Below are 15,390 nucleotides of genomic sequence, written 5' to 3' on the forward strand. Positions count from 1 at the left end.
AACTTCTTTATATAAATTATGATGGTTTAGTCCAATGGTTCCCAACCTAGGGGTCAGGCTGAGGGGTCATGACGTGATGAGTATTCTTTTTTTGTACGTTTTTTTTAAACTTTTCACTTATTTTAGATTTTCTTTTTTGTGATACATGGGGAAATTATACCTTTCAAGATCTATTTCAATGAATCCAAGTGAGAAGTTTAAAGGGAAAATCCCTCTTTGGTGGAACTGAGGACAACAAATCAGAATCAAAATCAGCTTTATTGGCTAAATTGGTGAACACGCACAAGGAATATCCATCCATCCATTTTCCGTAACCTGCTTATCCAGTTAAGGGTCGCAGGGGTGCTGGAGCCGATCTCAGCTGTCAATGGGTGAAGGCAGGGTTCACCCTGGACAGGTCTCCAGTCTGTCGCAGGGCAGACATATAGAGACAAACAACCATTCACACTCACATCCACACCTACGGGCAATTTAGAGTCTTCAATGCACCTAAGCTGCATGTCTTTGGACTGTGGGAGGAAGCACTTATTGTATTCGTATTAGTTTGTTGAACTTGTTGTATTCATATTAGTCTGTTGCACCATGGCAACCTGATTAATCTCCATGGTAACATCAATCAGCTCTGAAATGTCATTTTTCACTTATATTACATTATTACATTACAGTCATTTAGCAGACGCTTTTATCCAAAGCGACTTACAGGAAGTGTATTCAACATAGGTATTCAAGAGAACTACTAGTCACCAGAAGTCATAAGTGCATCTCCTTTCTTAAACAAGCATCTTAAAGCATAAACCAGAGCAAAAGTATAGTGCAGAAACAAATTACTACGAAAACAATAATTGCAACAGACTAATACGAATACAATAAGTGCTACAAACTAATACGAATACAATAAGTGCTACAAACTAATACGAATACAATAAGTGCTACGAGGAAGGCTCAGGGTAGTCCTTCGTAGTATTCATATTAGTTTTTTGCACGTATTGTATTCGTATTAGTTTGTTGCACTTATTGTATTCGTATTAGTTTGTTGCACTTATTGTATTCGTATTAGTTTGTTGCACTTATTGTATTCGTATTAGTTTGTTTCTGTACTTTTGCTCTGGTTTATGCTCTTAGATGCTTGTTTAAGAAAGGAGATGCACTTATGACTTCTGGGGACTAGTAGTTCTCTTGAATACCTATGTTGAATACACTTATTGTAAGTCGCTTTGGATAAAAGCGTCTGCTAAATGACTGTAATGTAATGTAATGTAAATGTAGTAAATGTTAAATAATTTATGGTGACACTCGAATAAAAAGACAATGTTTTTTTCCTTTTTTATAAGAGGCCAAAAGCCAAAAAGGTTTGAAACCACTGGATTCATCTTTACCAATTAATTGTATTGTATAATATTAATATTTTTGGTCATGAAAATCTGTCAGACAACAGTATTACTATGTTTTATGGGAGATAAAATAAAAATGATTAAATATACTTAGTTACTTTCCACCACTGGGTGTTTCTTTTTATATTTAGAGTGTGTGTTTCTTGTTTTGTTTTTTTTGATGATTTTGAAAAATCAAGAGAAAGGAAACTTGTAACTGTATCTGTCAGATAACAGTAGTTGAGTAAAGAGTACAATGTTTTAGTGGGAGATGTAGTGGAGTAAAAGTATAAAGCAGCATAATTGTTTACACTACTATGCATTTGTTTGTTTGTTATTCTTTAATAATAAAGGTTAATAAACATTAAATAATTTATGGTGACACTGCCAACAACAAGACAATGTTTTTTCCTTTTTATAAGAGGCCAAAAGCCAAAAACCACTGGATTCATCTTTACCAATTAATTGTATTGTATAATATTAACAATAATCTTGAAAAATCTAAAGAAAGGAAACTTGTAACTATATCTGTCAGACAACAGTAGTTGAGTAAAGAGTACTATGTTTTAGTGGGAGATAAAATAAAAATGATTAAATATACTTAGTTACTTTCCACCACTGGGTGTTTCTTTTTATATTTAGAGTTTGTGATTACACATCACTAATTACTTGTTTGTTTTGGTTTGATTTGATTACACAAAAGATAAGTGGATGTAAATATGCATAATAACTCATCATATTAAATATATTAAATGTTACTTTAGTTACTTTACTTCTTTATATATATATATTCTTTCTTTCTTTATATATATAGAGACTAATGTAAATATGCATCATAACTCATCATATTAAATATATTAAATCATAATTACATATTAAATTTAGTTACTTTACTTCTTGTTTTTAATATATATTATTACTTTCTTTCTTTATATATATAGACTTTGTGAATACACTAATTATTTGTTTGTTCTGATTACACAAAAGATAAGTGGAATAACTCATCATATTAAATATATTAAATGTTACTTTAGTTACTTTACCTCTTTATATATATAGACTTTGTGAATACACTAATAATTTGTTTGTTTTGATTACACAAAAGATAAGTGGATGCAAATATGCATATAACTCATCATAATTAACTCATCATATTAAATATATTAAATGTTACTTTAGTTACTTTAGTTCTATATATATTCTTTCTTTTTTTTATATATATATTCTAATAATTTGTTTGTTTTTTCTTTCATAATTCATCATATATATATAGACTTTGTGAATACACTAATTACTTTTGAATACACTAATTTTTGTTTTGATTTGATTACACAAAAGATAAGTGGATGCAAAATAAAAGCCAATATGCATCATAACTCATCATATTAAATATATTAAATGTTACTTTAGTTACTTTACCTCTTTTTAGTATATATATATATATATATATATATATATATATATATTCTTTCTTTCTTTATATATATAGACTTTGTGAATACACTAATAATTTGTTTGTTTTGATTACACAAAAGATAAGTGGATGTAAATATGCATAATAACTCATCACATTAAATACATTAAATGCCAACTACAAGCTTTCACTTGTTTTGTCAAATGAAAAGCATTCAGAGGAGAGAGAGAGAGGAATCATTAGAGAGGAATCCCAGACATATGGCTCCCCCCCCCTCCTCCTCCTCCTCCCTCCTCCCCTCCTCCTCCTCCTCCTGTCCGCTCCGCAGCAGCAGGACGGAGGTAGTTCAGTTTTCTGAAGCCGTGGCATGAATGATCTCATCTGAACCTGATCTCCGCTTCCCTCCTGCCCGTGGATCCTATGACCGAGACGGGAGTGAAATAACACGAACACAGAGGTGAGCACCGCCGCCGCACCGCGTCGTCTTCACGGGGAACTTAACACACCGACCGCGGGGGGACAACTCTTGTTTTTCGGGGGCTATAAAGGAGGAAGCACCGCGGAGAGGATGCGTGTGTGTGGGTGGGCGCTGTGGAGGCTAATTAGCATGTTAGCATTTTTTTTAAATGTGATTTTTAAAAAGCCCAAACTGTTATAAATATTAAGATTTTCATGCACCTCCACGGATGTTTTGTTTTTTAAAAATGTTTACCCCCCCTTGTTGCACTGAACCAGTTAGCCTAGTTAGCTTAGCATAGCTATAACGTAAAGTCAAACGCGCTAGCCTGTTAGCAGCTAGCCGGCTAGTTAGCAGCTAGCTGTTAGCTACTAGCGCAAAATGGCCGCCGCTGCTGAAAAAGACAAAGCATGCGGCAGTCACGGCCAGCAGCCCCCCCCCTCCCCCGAGCCGCTCGCCTCTGACGGGTTTTGACGGCTCTAAAGAAGGGTGGCTGATGTCGCAGATGTGTTATTATGGACTGGGGGGGATGTTTAGGAACGTAGCGCCGCCATGTTGCGGGTTGATTTACTCGTTTAGTCGTGAAAGTGTCGTGTTTGTCTACGGCGAGCAGTGGGGGATGGGTTACGAGGGGAGCCAGTGACGTAAAGCAGGAGCTGCGTTCTGATTGGCTGCTGGCTCCTAGCATAATACAACATGTTTTTTTTTTTATCCAAACACATACATACACTTTAGTTATTTGTTTGTTTTGATTTGATTACACAAAAGATAAGTGGATGCAAATATGCATAATAACTCATCATATTAAATATATTAAATGTTACTTTAGTTACTTTACTTCTTTATATATATATTCTTTCTTTCTTTCTATATATAGACTTTGTGAATACACTAATTATTTGTTTGTTTTGATTACACAAAAGATAAGTGGATGCAAATATGCATAATAACTCATCATAGTCTAGAGCAGACAACATGTGTATTGATTCACTTTTAAAGTTTTTTGCTCGCAGCAAATAAGAATCTGGTTTAATAGAAAGAAGGTTTTCACATACTTGATTTGCTGTGGTGACAATACACAAAATATAAAGCAATCAAGTGTTAAAAAATCTATTAAATATATTAAATGTTACTTTAGTTACTAAAGTAACATTTAATGTATTTAATATGATGAGTTATTATGCATATTTGCATCTACTTATCTTTTGTGTAATCAAATCAAACCAAAACAAACAAATTAGTGTATTCACAAAGTCTATATATATATAAAGAAAGAAAGAATATATATGTAAAGTAACTAAAGTAACATTTAATATGATGAGTTATTATGCAATTTTTTTTTTTTTAACACTTGATTACTCATTTCCTGATATCTGCTAGACAGGTTTTTGAACATCAAATGTGTCAGCATCTTCTTGTTAAATCTTGTTGAAACTGTATGACTCAAGACCCTTTTTTGATAAGAATTTTAAAAGGGGGTGTGTGGATACAGTATCAGTCAAAAGTTTGGACACCTTCTCATTCAACTACTTTGAAGAATGTAAAATATAAAATATATTCTGGTTTGTTGAGCATTTGTTTGTTTACCACATAATTCCATATGTGTTCCTTCATAGTTTGTCTTCAATATTAATCGTCAATGTCGAAAACAATTAAAATAAAGAAAAACCATTGAATGAGAAGGTGTGTCCAAACTTTTGACTGGTACTGTATACATGATTGATTTTTCTCTTTTTTCTTTTTTTACATCTAGATTTCAATGACTACAGTTAAAGCGTTTGTAGCAGACAACATATGTATTGATTAACTTTAAAAAGTTTTGCTCGCAGCAAATAAGAATCTGGTTTAATACAAAGAAGGTTTTCACATACTTGATTCGCTGTGGTGACAATACACAAAATATAAAGCAATCAATGCGTAAAGTCAAGAAACAAATATAGAAAAGACAACTTTACAGTAAAGAATACAAAAACACATCATTTTTAATGCAGGAATTTGCAAAAGTATATATATATATATATGCATTGTATGGTCCAAAAAGATATAGACAGATCAATAACAATGCACAATAACGTTTATAATGTTTAAAAACCGTCAGAGGTTTTTGTTCACCTTCAGTCTGTAGTTCTTGATGTAAATATCTTACATTTTGTTTTATTGTTTTTTTTATTTTGTCCGAGAGGGTGTAAATGTAACTGTCAGTTTTGAGAATTTTATTGTAGTAGCACTATTAGTGTCAGAGGTTTTGGTATTTAATATATCATTAATATTCATTCTGTAAGTCTGATGTTTTTGCATCGGTTTATGATTGTCTGCTACAGGTGCAACGTCAGATTGATCCAGATTTAAGCCATTTCAAACTAAATACTAGTCTGTCAATTTATGTTATTTACAATTAAATCAACCACCAAGTAGAATCATTGAGATTTAACCCCAAAATGCTGAACCATAGGGAGTCCAAAAACACATTTACCAATATACTTGTCATGTCCAAACCTGTTTTTTCCTCACTGTGCAGTGTGCTTTCTCCCAGGTTGTAGGACTTCCTGGTTGCATTTCATTTCCTTTTTTCTTTTACACATTGTTGTTGTTTTTCCTTTAAGGAGATAGTGCTCTCTAGTGTCTCTTGTTTAACAGGGGCCAGCCGTAAAATGCACTACACAAGAAGACAACATTTGTCCATAATTGCTTTCTCACCATTTTTGTATTTTAGATCTTCGGGCACTTTCATAAATGACTCTTTTTTTTTTTTCCTATTCTGTCCATTGTCAGGAAATGTTATTGCCTTTGCAAGCGAGGACTCAAAGAAAGTGAAGGTTCCCAAGCAGTGTACATTAGATCCACTTCTCTTTTTGGTATGGGTTGTATAATTCATCTGATCAATCAGGTGATGACAGTAGCCGCAATTTAATCTTTCTTTCTCATTTTATGTTAGGTTTGTGTGAAAAGAAGCGAAGTAACTCCCCCTTTTTGAAGGCTGAGGTAGAGTTTACAATCAATCCCAGATTAGAAATCAATACTGTGTTTGATTTATATGTTGATTTAATGTAAAACTATGTTTATGTCGTCCCAGTTTTTTGGCTGTAAAATCTTGCACGACACTCCTGAGTGCTCCAGTGTGTTAATTTTCTGATGGTATGTAATTTGCTCAGATTATAGGGCCCTAGGTTTGCCTGTTGGAGATGTATTGTGACAATAACAGCAGTGTTTTGTGCATTTAGTTTTGGTTTCCACAGGAAAGTGGGCAGTTTTTGTAAAATTGTTAACAACTCTTTGCTTTTTGCTTTCTACTCTGTAAACCCTAATGCTATGCTTTCACAGTCCCAACATGTGTCATTACTATTTCCATTGTATCTCTGGTTTTTACTTTTTGTGATTATTTTTTAAAAGAAATGTATCACAAGTAGAAATTGGAACCAAGTGGAGTAATTCACCCAAACGCCCTGCCAACACAGAGACACAGCCGGACACCATTTTTCTGTCTGGAAAATGAAATGCCACAGGCTGCTGTTCAGAGCTCAGTCTCCTATTTACTTGCATCCTGCTTATTTTGGGGAGTCAGAGGTGCCTTTTAATGTTGGCAGGAGTGTCGTTTTGTTCCTGTAACACATTTGTGTGTGCCAAACGGTGTGTGTAATAAGGAAGTTGACTCTACTCTTCTTCCCCTCCCTCAGTGAAGAGAAAGTGAAAATCTCGTTCTACTAGTTTCTGAAGCTCGGTGTGTGTGTGTGTGTGTGTGTTTAGACCCGGAAACCTGATATCCCTTGTAAACATTAGTGGTTCATGGTGGTATATTGTATTGTCATATTGTAAATGCTTTTATTTGTCATATTCTTATCACTTTTATCCCTTAAAAGCACCTTACTGATTAGGATATTTTCTTGATCACAGGTGGCAGTGGGAAAAGGAATATAAGTGCACTGATCATGTGACTTGAGTGCTGTGTTTGTTTTTCTGACAAAGGTCTCTCTAGTCTGTGCTTACTTTGATGCAGCGTTTGCATTTAGTTGGTAACCATGCTATTTTCGGTGGCTCAGTGGTCTGTTAAAAGTGTGGTTGTTCCGCCCAGCAGGAGTCTTGCTTCAGACTGGCCTAAAATGGGCAGAACTGGTGCTGAACAAAAGCTGCTTGTCGCTCGTACAAAAGTACTTGAAGCGTTGCAGCCGGGACCAAGCTGCATTGCTATTGCCTGTGCCTCTCAACAGGAAAGGTATAGCAAACTTTAAGAGAAAAACTACAACAAACAATTTACTGTTTACTGTAGTCCATAAAGAGTTTAAACCTGTAGTTTATTTATAAAGTCACAGCTGCTGTTGAGCAGATTGTAGCCCTAGCTCCCTCATGTCCATACACAAATAACACACCACATAGCCTCATTACATCACACAATTACATAATTAACTACATGGCACTTATTTTTTTCACTATGATTCTTAGCTAGTGAAATTCAGAACATTTTCTGTGTTTGTCAGTGTGGTAAATTTAGTTGATTTTCAGAAGTGTTCGATATCTGACCTTGTTTCTTTCTCCTCGCCGTCACCACAGAGAGACAACATGTTCCCGAAGGGCACCAAGCGCAAGTTCTCAGACTCCGGGGAGGAGCCGGTCTCCAGTGATGAGCAGGTCCCGGTGACCCCGTCCGTGGCGGCTCGGACGCTGACGTCCTCTTACAGCCTGCAGCGGCAGTCGCTGCTCGACATGTCGCTGATCAAGTTGCAGCTCTGCCACATGCTGGTGGAGCCCAACCTGTGCCGCTCGGTGCTCATCGCCAACACGGTGCGGCAGATCCAGGAGGAGATGACCCAGGACGGCACCTGGCAGATTATGACCCAGGCTCTGGCAGCCGCCCAGTGTCCCACGGACCGCCTGGTGGCCACCGAGGTGCTATGCCGGCAGACGGAAGCGGCAGCTCAGGCCGGGCAGAGTCCGAAGCCCTTCTCGGTGGTCGGCCTGGAGGAAGGCTACCACGCCGAGGAGGTGGTGATGGAAGGAGACGTGGAGACAGAGGTCACCATGTCCACCCTGTCGCCCGTCTCCCCCCAGCTGTCCTCTGCTTCGTACCTGGCGGGTCCTTTTGGCATGGGGCCCTGCTGGGAGGAGGAAGAGGAAGACGGTGAGTGCGAGGAGGACGAAGAGGACGACAGCGAGGAGTGCGTGTCGGAGGGAGAGGAGGCCGACCGGGACCACCTGAGCCCAGAATCCAGGACAGGGGAGCAGGTTTTTGGGACTTTTGAGATCAAACACCCGGCGCCGCCCCCTGACCCTGCCCTCGAGGAACTTTTTTCAGACGTGGACCCGTCCTACTATGACCTCGACACGGTGCTGACGGGCATGCAGAGCGCCCCGAAGATGGGGCCGTACGATCTGCTGGAGAGCCTTTCCTCTCACGGGCCCACCGCCCTCAGCTCCAGCTCGAGCTGCAGGTCAGACCTGAACGAACTGGACCACATCATGGAGATCATAGTGGGGTCCTGAAACTCAGAACATTCCTCTGGCCTGTACTGACCCCTCAGACTCTTTCCAGACTATGCACAGTACACATGTGCATGTTCTGTATGTGGTATTGTTACACGTGGAGATTGTTGAAGGTTTTGGGACAAGGTGGGAAATTAACTGCAAGCCAGGTAGATTTGGGGACGGGCTGTTGGCGGCGTAGTTAGCCTGCTCTAACGGCCTCTTCGGCGAGTCGGCAGCTGCAGTTGGGACCTTCATCTTTTATTCAAAATATGTAATTGGCAGTGAAAGTAGCGACGGTGAAATTAATGAATTTTGGGGATTCACAAGCCACGCTGGCCTTGTGGCGAAGCGGTTAGTTTCCCACTTTGTTGATGAAATCCAAAAACTTGACAATATCTGTGAGAGGGCAAAGATAATTACCTATACCATGATGCATTCTTATTTACGTACTTTCCATGTTTACGTCTGTCATACATTCTGTCGTACTAGCTCCTTCTGGTCGTACTCTCTGCCATTTTGTCCATTTCTATTTATTGTAACATGGACTTGAGGAACAATCCATCACACTACATGCATCAGAAAACCAGAACAAATTGTAAATCCAAATCTATGAATCAATGCATATTTTCCTAAAGATTTGAGCAATTATGAATGGAATATATGTATATGTACGTATGTGTATATAGAAATATATTTTTTGCATTATACAGCTGGGGGGATTTTGCAAGTATCATTTGATATTATTATTATTTTTCCCTCCCAAGCGGTTTTTAAGATTTTAAATGTAGCCAGACTCAAGACAGTGTCTTCCCTATGGTTTGGTATAACAAGTCGACTGTAACAGGTGTCAGGACTGGCATCGTCACACTTTAAAGGCGCTGTTCTTTCATTTTCTCAAAGCTTTATGCAGGGCGGGGGATTTACTGCCGGCCACCAACCACATGCTGGTTAAGATTGGACTGTTCCTGGTGAGTTTACAGTATCCAGTACGTTTCCTGCCCTGCTATTCATACAGATCTAATAACAATAATAACAACAGCTTTTTTTTCCTGAAGCATTTGGAGAAAACCCCGGGGTGATAACTGCATCAAGAAGCCATATTTCTTTCTCTCATTTGTTAGAACAACAAATGAAGAGTTCTGTGTGTTAACACAACCTAATTTATTGTTGTTTTATTTATTGTATTTATTATATCTAGGTACAGACATGCCATATTGACGTATCAAATCAACCATGAGGCCTGATGAAATTATATTTATCCAAATTTTGCCCTCCGTTTTGAATGCAGTACCTATTTATTCCTCACATTTTTTTAAAAATTATTATTATTATTATTATTACTATTAGTAATAATAATAATAATAATATCCGGGTTACTATTCAAATCACTATGCAGCTCTGTCATACGTGTTTCAAAATGATTGTATACGACTCAAATGTCCTTTAATTCCTTTATGCAAACAGTTGCCTTTCTCCTAAAGATGTGGAAAATCAAATGCATTTTTCAAAAAAATTGTTCCTTATCATCGTGATGAAGAGATTTAACTCAGGCAAACAAAATGTATTGACAAAAATACAGTATTACGACACGCTTATTACCTTACCACAACACTCCTGAAGGATGTCACTCTGGTCTGAATGGGAGCTAGAACTTCAAAGACTAATTACCGTTGTAAAATGTATGCATTTTTTTATATTAAGGAAAAAACATTGTAGCATCTTTGTAAATATTTTTTATAATAAAAGGTGCGACTATTGATTGTGTGGTGTCAGTTGGATTTTTTTAGTATTAGACACAAACTGTTTACTTTTCTACAGATGTTTACTTTATTTTTTTAACTGTTACATGTTGGATCTGGGTGAATTTGAGAGAAAAGGCTGGTCATATACAGTATATTGTCAACAGAAAGACCAGAACCAACCATTCCTACTGAAAATAAATCTTAAATGTTTTACTCTTTGCCTTTCTAAAAGTTACTTTCCTGAAACAGCTGGTCACTAGTTTTTAGCAAATGTTAGTATTTGTTGCATTTGTTGGACTATTTTTAGCCACGGATGTACTTGTGAAACAGTGTGGCTCATTGATGTGTTTTTAATAGTTTTTGGACAACAACGGAGCTCTATGACAGAGGAAGAAAATATATTAAGTTTGATGCACTGGGTCAAGTCCCTATTTGTGTTTTTTGGTCTTTTCATGGGAATGTTTACAAATCTTAAAATATAGAATATATAAATATATATAAAAAAATTAAAATATCACCAGTATAATCCCTATAATTTGCTTTTTCTAAATGAACACTTGAGATGAAGGAGTAAAATTATTCCTTACTACTCAGAGGAACAGATCTAGAGATGTTTTCGATATCGGAACCGGAAATGTGTCCGATACAGCCTTTAAATGCTGGAATGGGTATCAGCAAGTATGTCACTCAATGATGCAATCCAATATCACGTTATCATTTATCGGATCATTTACGCTGCACAGGAACAACAACACGTGATTCTAGTACATCCTGTTTGATCACTACTGCACATGTGCAACTCTGTTCCAACTTCCAGCATTGATTCTAGACGCAGACCGGGCTATTCACGTTGTTCTCAACAGCCACCATAATTCTCCTACACGCTGGTAGATCCTACCCACTAGACCTTTATCTCACTGGTATCGGATTGGTACCACAGACTGTATATAAGAAGTGGACTTAGTCACTGTGACGTCACCCAATTGGAAGCCTTGAATTTAGTGTTTTGTCCGTCGACATCTTGGTTTCAGGTCGTTGCCATTTTGGCCTTTTTGCAACCAGAAGAGACACGAGAGGGTGGAGCTAAGAACAAACGAACGCTGAGTTTTATAAGGTGACCAAAAAGGTTACAATTAACTTTCATGAACTGAAAACACAGTATGAAAGGGTTAAAGTTTCAAGTCGAAAACAAGGACAACTCCCAGACTGGACAACGCCATGGTAACAACCTGTCAATCAGTGTAGCCCCGCCCTAAAGCACACCCTGCTTTGTGGTCTATTTGACTCTAAATGGAGCATCATTTACTAAATGAACATCATGCTGTATTAAAGAAGACTTGAAACTAGAGATTGAGACCATAAACTCATGTTTACAATGTTTACTGAGGGAATAAATCAAGAGAGAAGTAGAGTCATTTTCTCATAGACTTCTATACAACCAGAGGAGTCGCCCCCTGATGGACAGTAGAGAGAATGCAGGTTTGAGGCACTTCTGCACAAACTTCACTTGCAGACCCGGAGGTTGCCAACTAAACGGTACTCCCTAATGGCCGCACATTCAGATAGTGGATTTCGTATGAGGAAGGAAAACATTTTATTGTAACAGATCACTGAGCGAGGCAACTATCTGAAACTGAATTAGAGTAAATGGGCAGTATATGGCTGGAAATAGTACAAAACTCTTCGGTTCTTGTGCCAATGCAACTCCAAAGTGTCTTCACAATACCTAGACACTGAACAGGCCGAAACATGCCTTACATCAGTATTTAGAGTTGTCTTTACATTGCTTCAACTAAGATCCAATCTTGTAGAATTTGTCCTTTTAGAATGCACTAATCCACCTCTGTCCAGATCAGGTAATTTCAAGGATCATTTATTGTCATTATGCAAAACAGGGATTCACAAGGAAATTCAGTTGTAGCCCAACAAACAGATGACAAATTAAACAAAGCAAAGACAGTACAACATTCCTGTAGTGCATCTCTTTTTAAATGGTCATTATAAGGAATGTAACTCTGGGGCAGTTTGGTCCGGCAGGTCTAGCTGGTTGGTCGGTCTTGGGCGGTGATCGTCTCAAAGTCTGCACTGAATAAAATCCCTACACTTCCTTTTTTCAGATGTTCATGAATGTATTCTGTCATATGCCATTAGTGATAAATAGGAAATAAAAACAATCAAAGTAAATTCTGCTTTGCTGTGTGTTTTGGTTTGTAGATTTGTCATCTGTCTGTTGGGCTACAACTGAATTTCCTTGTGAATCCCTGTTTTGCATAATGACAATAAATGATCCTTGAAATGACCTGCTCTGGACAGAGGGGGAAATGCATTCTGAAAGGACAAATTCTAGAATTGTAGATTTGTTTGTAATAACGCCAACTCGAACGAGGATAAGACGCAACTAGACCTTTGTCCTCTCGTGCTCTCACATGATAACGTTGCACATGAGATTATGCACAAAGATTCAGAGAGAGTTGGATTCAACAGAACAGGACTTCTGTCTGTTTGCAGCTCAGGACATGCAAGTTTCTTGTTCATAGTGGAATTTTTTCTATTAATAATAAATGCTACTTTTCAGACTTTTTATTTTCTTAAACATCCACAAAGTCTAGTCTTGTTCATAAAGTTATAGCTTTCTGCATGTTGGCCCTCCGCCTAGTCTTCGTTTGCCTATAGTTAAAGATTAATGGCCTCTGGGTGACTCAGCGAAAAGGCAGCCCGAGGGAAAAAACGAGTCATTACAGAAAGAGACTATTGTGTCTTAAAAAAGCAGCAGTGGAGAAAAACAGTTAATGTGATGCAGAAAAACTCATGCAGTGTTTCAGAGGTGCACTTCTGTGAGTTTCAAATATATAACACACTGTACTTCTAATACATGTGTTAGTCTGCTGTCAAGAGGACTACATCGTCTTTAAAAACATGAGTGCATTCATATAAGTTAATAAGTGATAACTTCAGGTGCTTCTCATAAACAAGAGAACCATTTCTCAAAAAAAAAAAACTACATTTTTTTATTGGTCATAACAAAATTAACCCCAAATGTAGTTAACTAAAACGTACAACACATTTTTGTGTTATTTAGCAACTTAAATAACGCCTGCATGCATGAAGGTTATCATTTTCTGACTAAATGTTTGTGAAATCTTTGGGTGCTAATGTTGAGTTTAAAGAGCTCAAATGCACATCTGTATTTTGGGGTTTAAAGCTGTAATTTTATTGGGAATCCAATTGTCCCCAAAACACCTCAAAATGTAGGTCAGCAACAATTTGTAGTGATAGATATGTTTAGTTTCTGTTCAGCTGAAGAAGAAGAGGAAAGAAGAAGTAGAAGTGTAGCTGTGAGAGCTTCAAGAGGAAGAGGCTGAAAAAAACCTGAATTAAGTTTTCCTTATTTGGTGTTTGCCCACCCCCGTCTTTCCGGTCACGTACTTCCTCCCTCACTCCCTTCTGAGTCATCTGTCTCTTTAAAATGATGCGTTCAGGTGCTCACTGCAACTTCCTATGCCTTCTAGATATTGATATATTGATATTTGTTTGTGAATATTTTTGATAAATAGACTTTTGAAATACAATATTACATTATCTGTTTAGTTCACTTGCGCTTCCTGATTTATTCAAACTCACATGACAACTTCTTAAATCACTGTCATAAGATATTTGGCATCTAAATACAGGTTGTAAAGAAATAAAAAAACAAAGAAACCCAGTGTTTTTGTATTACTTAAAATAACATGTGACAACAGTTACAGAGTGAAAGCACAGAGTTATTAATAACAATATGATATAACAAAATGCAGCATACTTTGTATCCTCTTAATCTCACTTTTACAATATTCTTGTATATCATTAGAAACAACACTAATCCTCAAAGTGGGATTAATCCATTAGTACCTATGAATTTGTGATCAAGAATATCTAGAGGTGGACTTATTTCATTAGAATTAGGTAGCACAAAAAAATAATCAACCTTCAGTGGTGGAGCATAACTAACGAAGTACATTTACTTTTTTAGGTGCTTGTACTTTACGTGACTATTTCCATTTCATTTTACTTGATACTTTTATACTGTACTTAATTTCAGAGGGATATATTGTATTTTTACTCCTCTATATTTATCTGAAAGCTACAGTTACTATTTACTTTTTAGATTAAGATATTACACAATAAACATGTGATCAGTTTGTAAAAATATGTTGAATTGTTCGACATGAAAGTACCAAGTACAGAGCTCCACATAGACCAGCTACAATATAATAAAACATACAGTACCAGTCAAAAGTTTGGACACACCTTCTCATTCAACTACTTTGAAGAATGTAAAATATAAAACATATTCTGGTTTGTTGAGCATTTGTTTGTTTACCACATAATTCCATATGTGTTCCTTCATAGTTTGGATGTCTTCAATATTAATCTACAATGTAGAAATAAATACAAATAAAGAAAAACCATTGAATGAGAAGGTGTGTCCAAACTTTTGACTGGTACTGTACATGTTATTACATTAGTAACAACACTGCCATGGTTGTTTTACTGCGTAATGTGTATTTAAACATATGTAACTTTGAGTACATTTTACCAATATCACGTGTTTAAGTAACAGAGTATTTTTACTCTGTGGTATTACTTTACTTCAGTAAAGAATGTGAATTAATGACTTCTTCCACCAAGATTAACCATTTTATTATAGTGATTAAGGTTACAAACTATGATTGAAGTCAGTTTGTGTATTTAATACTAAAATCAGGATTTCAATTCATACTGTATCACTTGTTGGACAAAATAGACCCCTTGTTATACAGTACCAATCAAAAGTATGGACACACCTTCTCATTCAATGGTTTTTCTTTATTTGTTTCATACATTGTAGATTAATATTGAAGACATCCAAACTATGAAGGAACACATATGGAATTATGTGGTAAACAAACAAATGCTCAACAAACCAGAATA

The 15,390-nt window shown here is 36.8% G+C and overlaps 1 protein-coding gene across 2 annotated transcripts; it reads left to right on the forward strand.

Moving 5' to 3' along the window:
* The first annotated feature begins 3,078 nt into the window (after positions 1 to 3,078).
* Positions 3,079 to 10,457, forward strand: cdca4 (cell division cycle associated 4). 2 transcript variants are annotated; one of them, XM_054614617.1, is made up of 3 exons: positions 3,079 to 3,241; positions 7,314 to 7,451; positions 7,787 to 10,457. In XM_054614617.1, the coding sequence occupies exon 3, from the start codon at positions 7,796 to 7,798 to the stop codon at positions 8,714 to 8,716; it is 921 nt and encodes a 306-aa protein (XP_054470592.1). In that variant the 5' UTR covers positions 3,079 to 3,241; positions 7,314 to 7,451; positions 7,787 to 7,795; the 3' UTR covers positions 8,717 to 10,457. The 2 variants fall into 2 exon arrangements, with proteins under 2 accessions (XP_054470592.1, XP_054470591.1); XM_054614616.1 differs by lacking the exon at positions 7,314 to 7,451.
* The last annotated feature ends 4,933 nt before the right edge of the window (positions 10,458 to 15,390 follow it).

The sequence above is a fragment of the Anoplopoma fimbria genome, chromosome 15 (assembly GCF_027596085.1).
Source record: "Anoplopoma fimbria isolate UVic2021 breed Golden Eagle Sablefish chromosome 15, Afim_UVic_2022, whole genome shotgun sequence".
NCBI classification, from domain to species: domain Eukaryota; kingdom Metazoa; phylum Chordata; class Actinopteri; order Perciformes; family Anoplopomatidae; genus Anoplopoma; species Anoplopoma fimbria.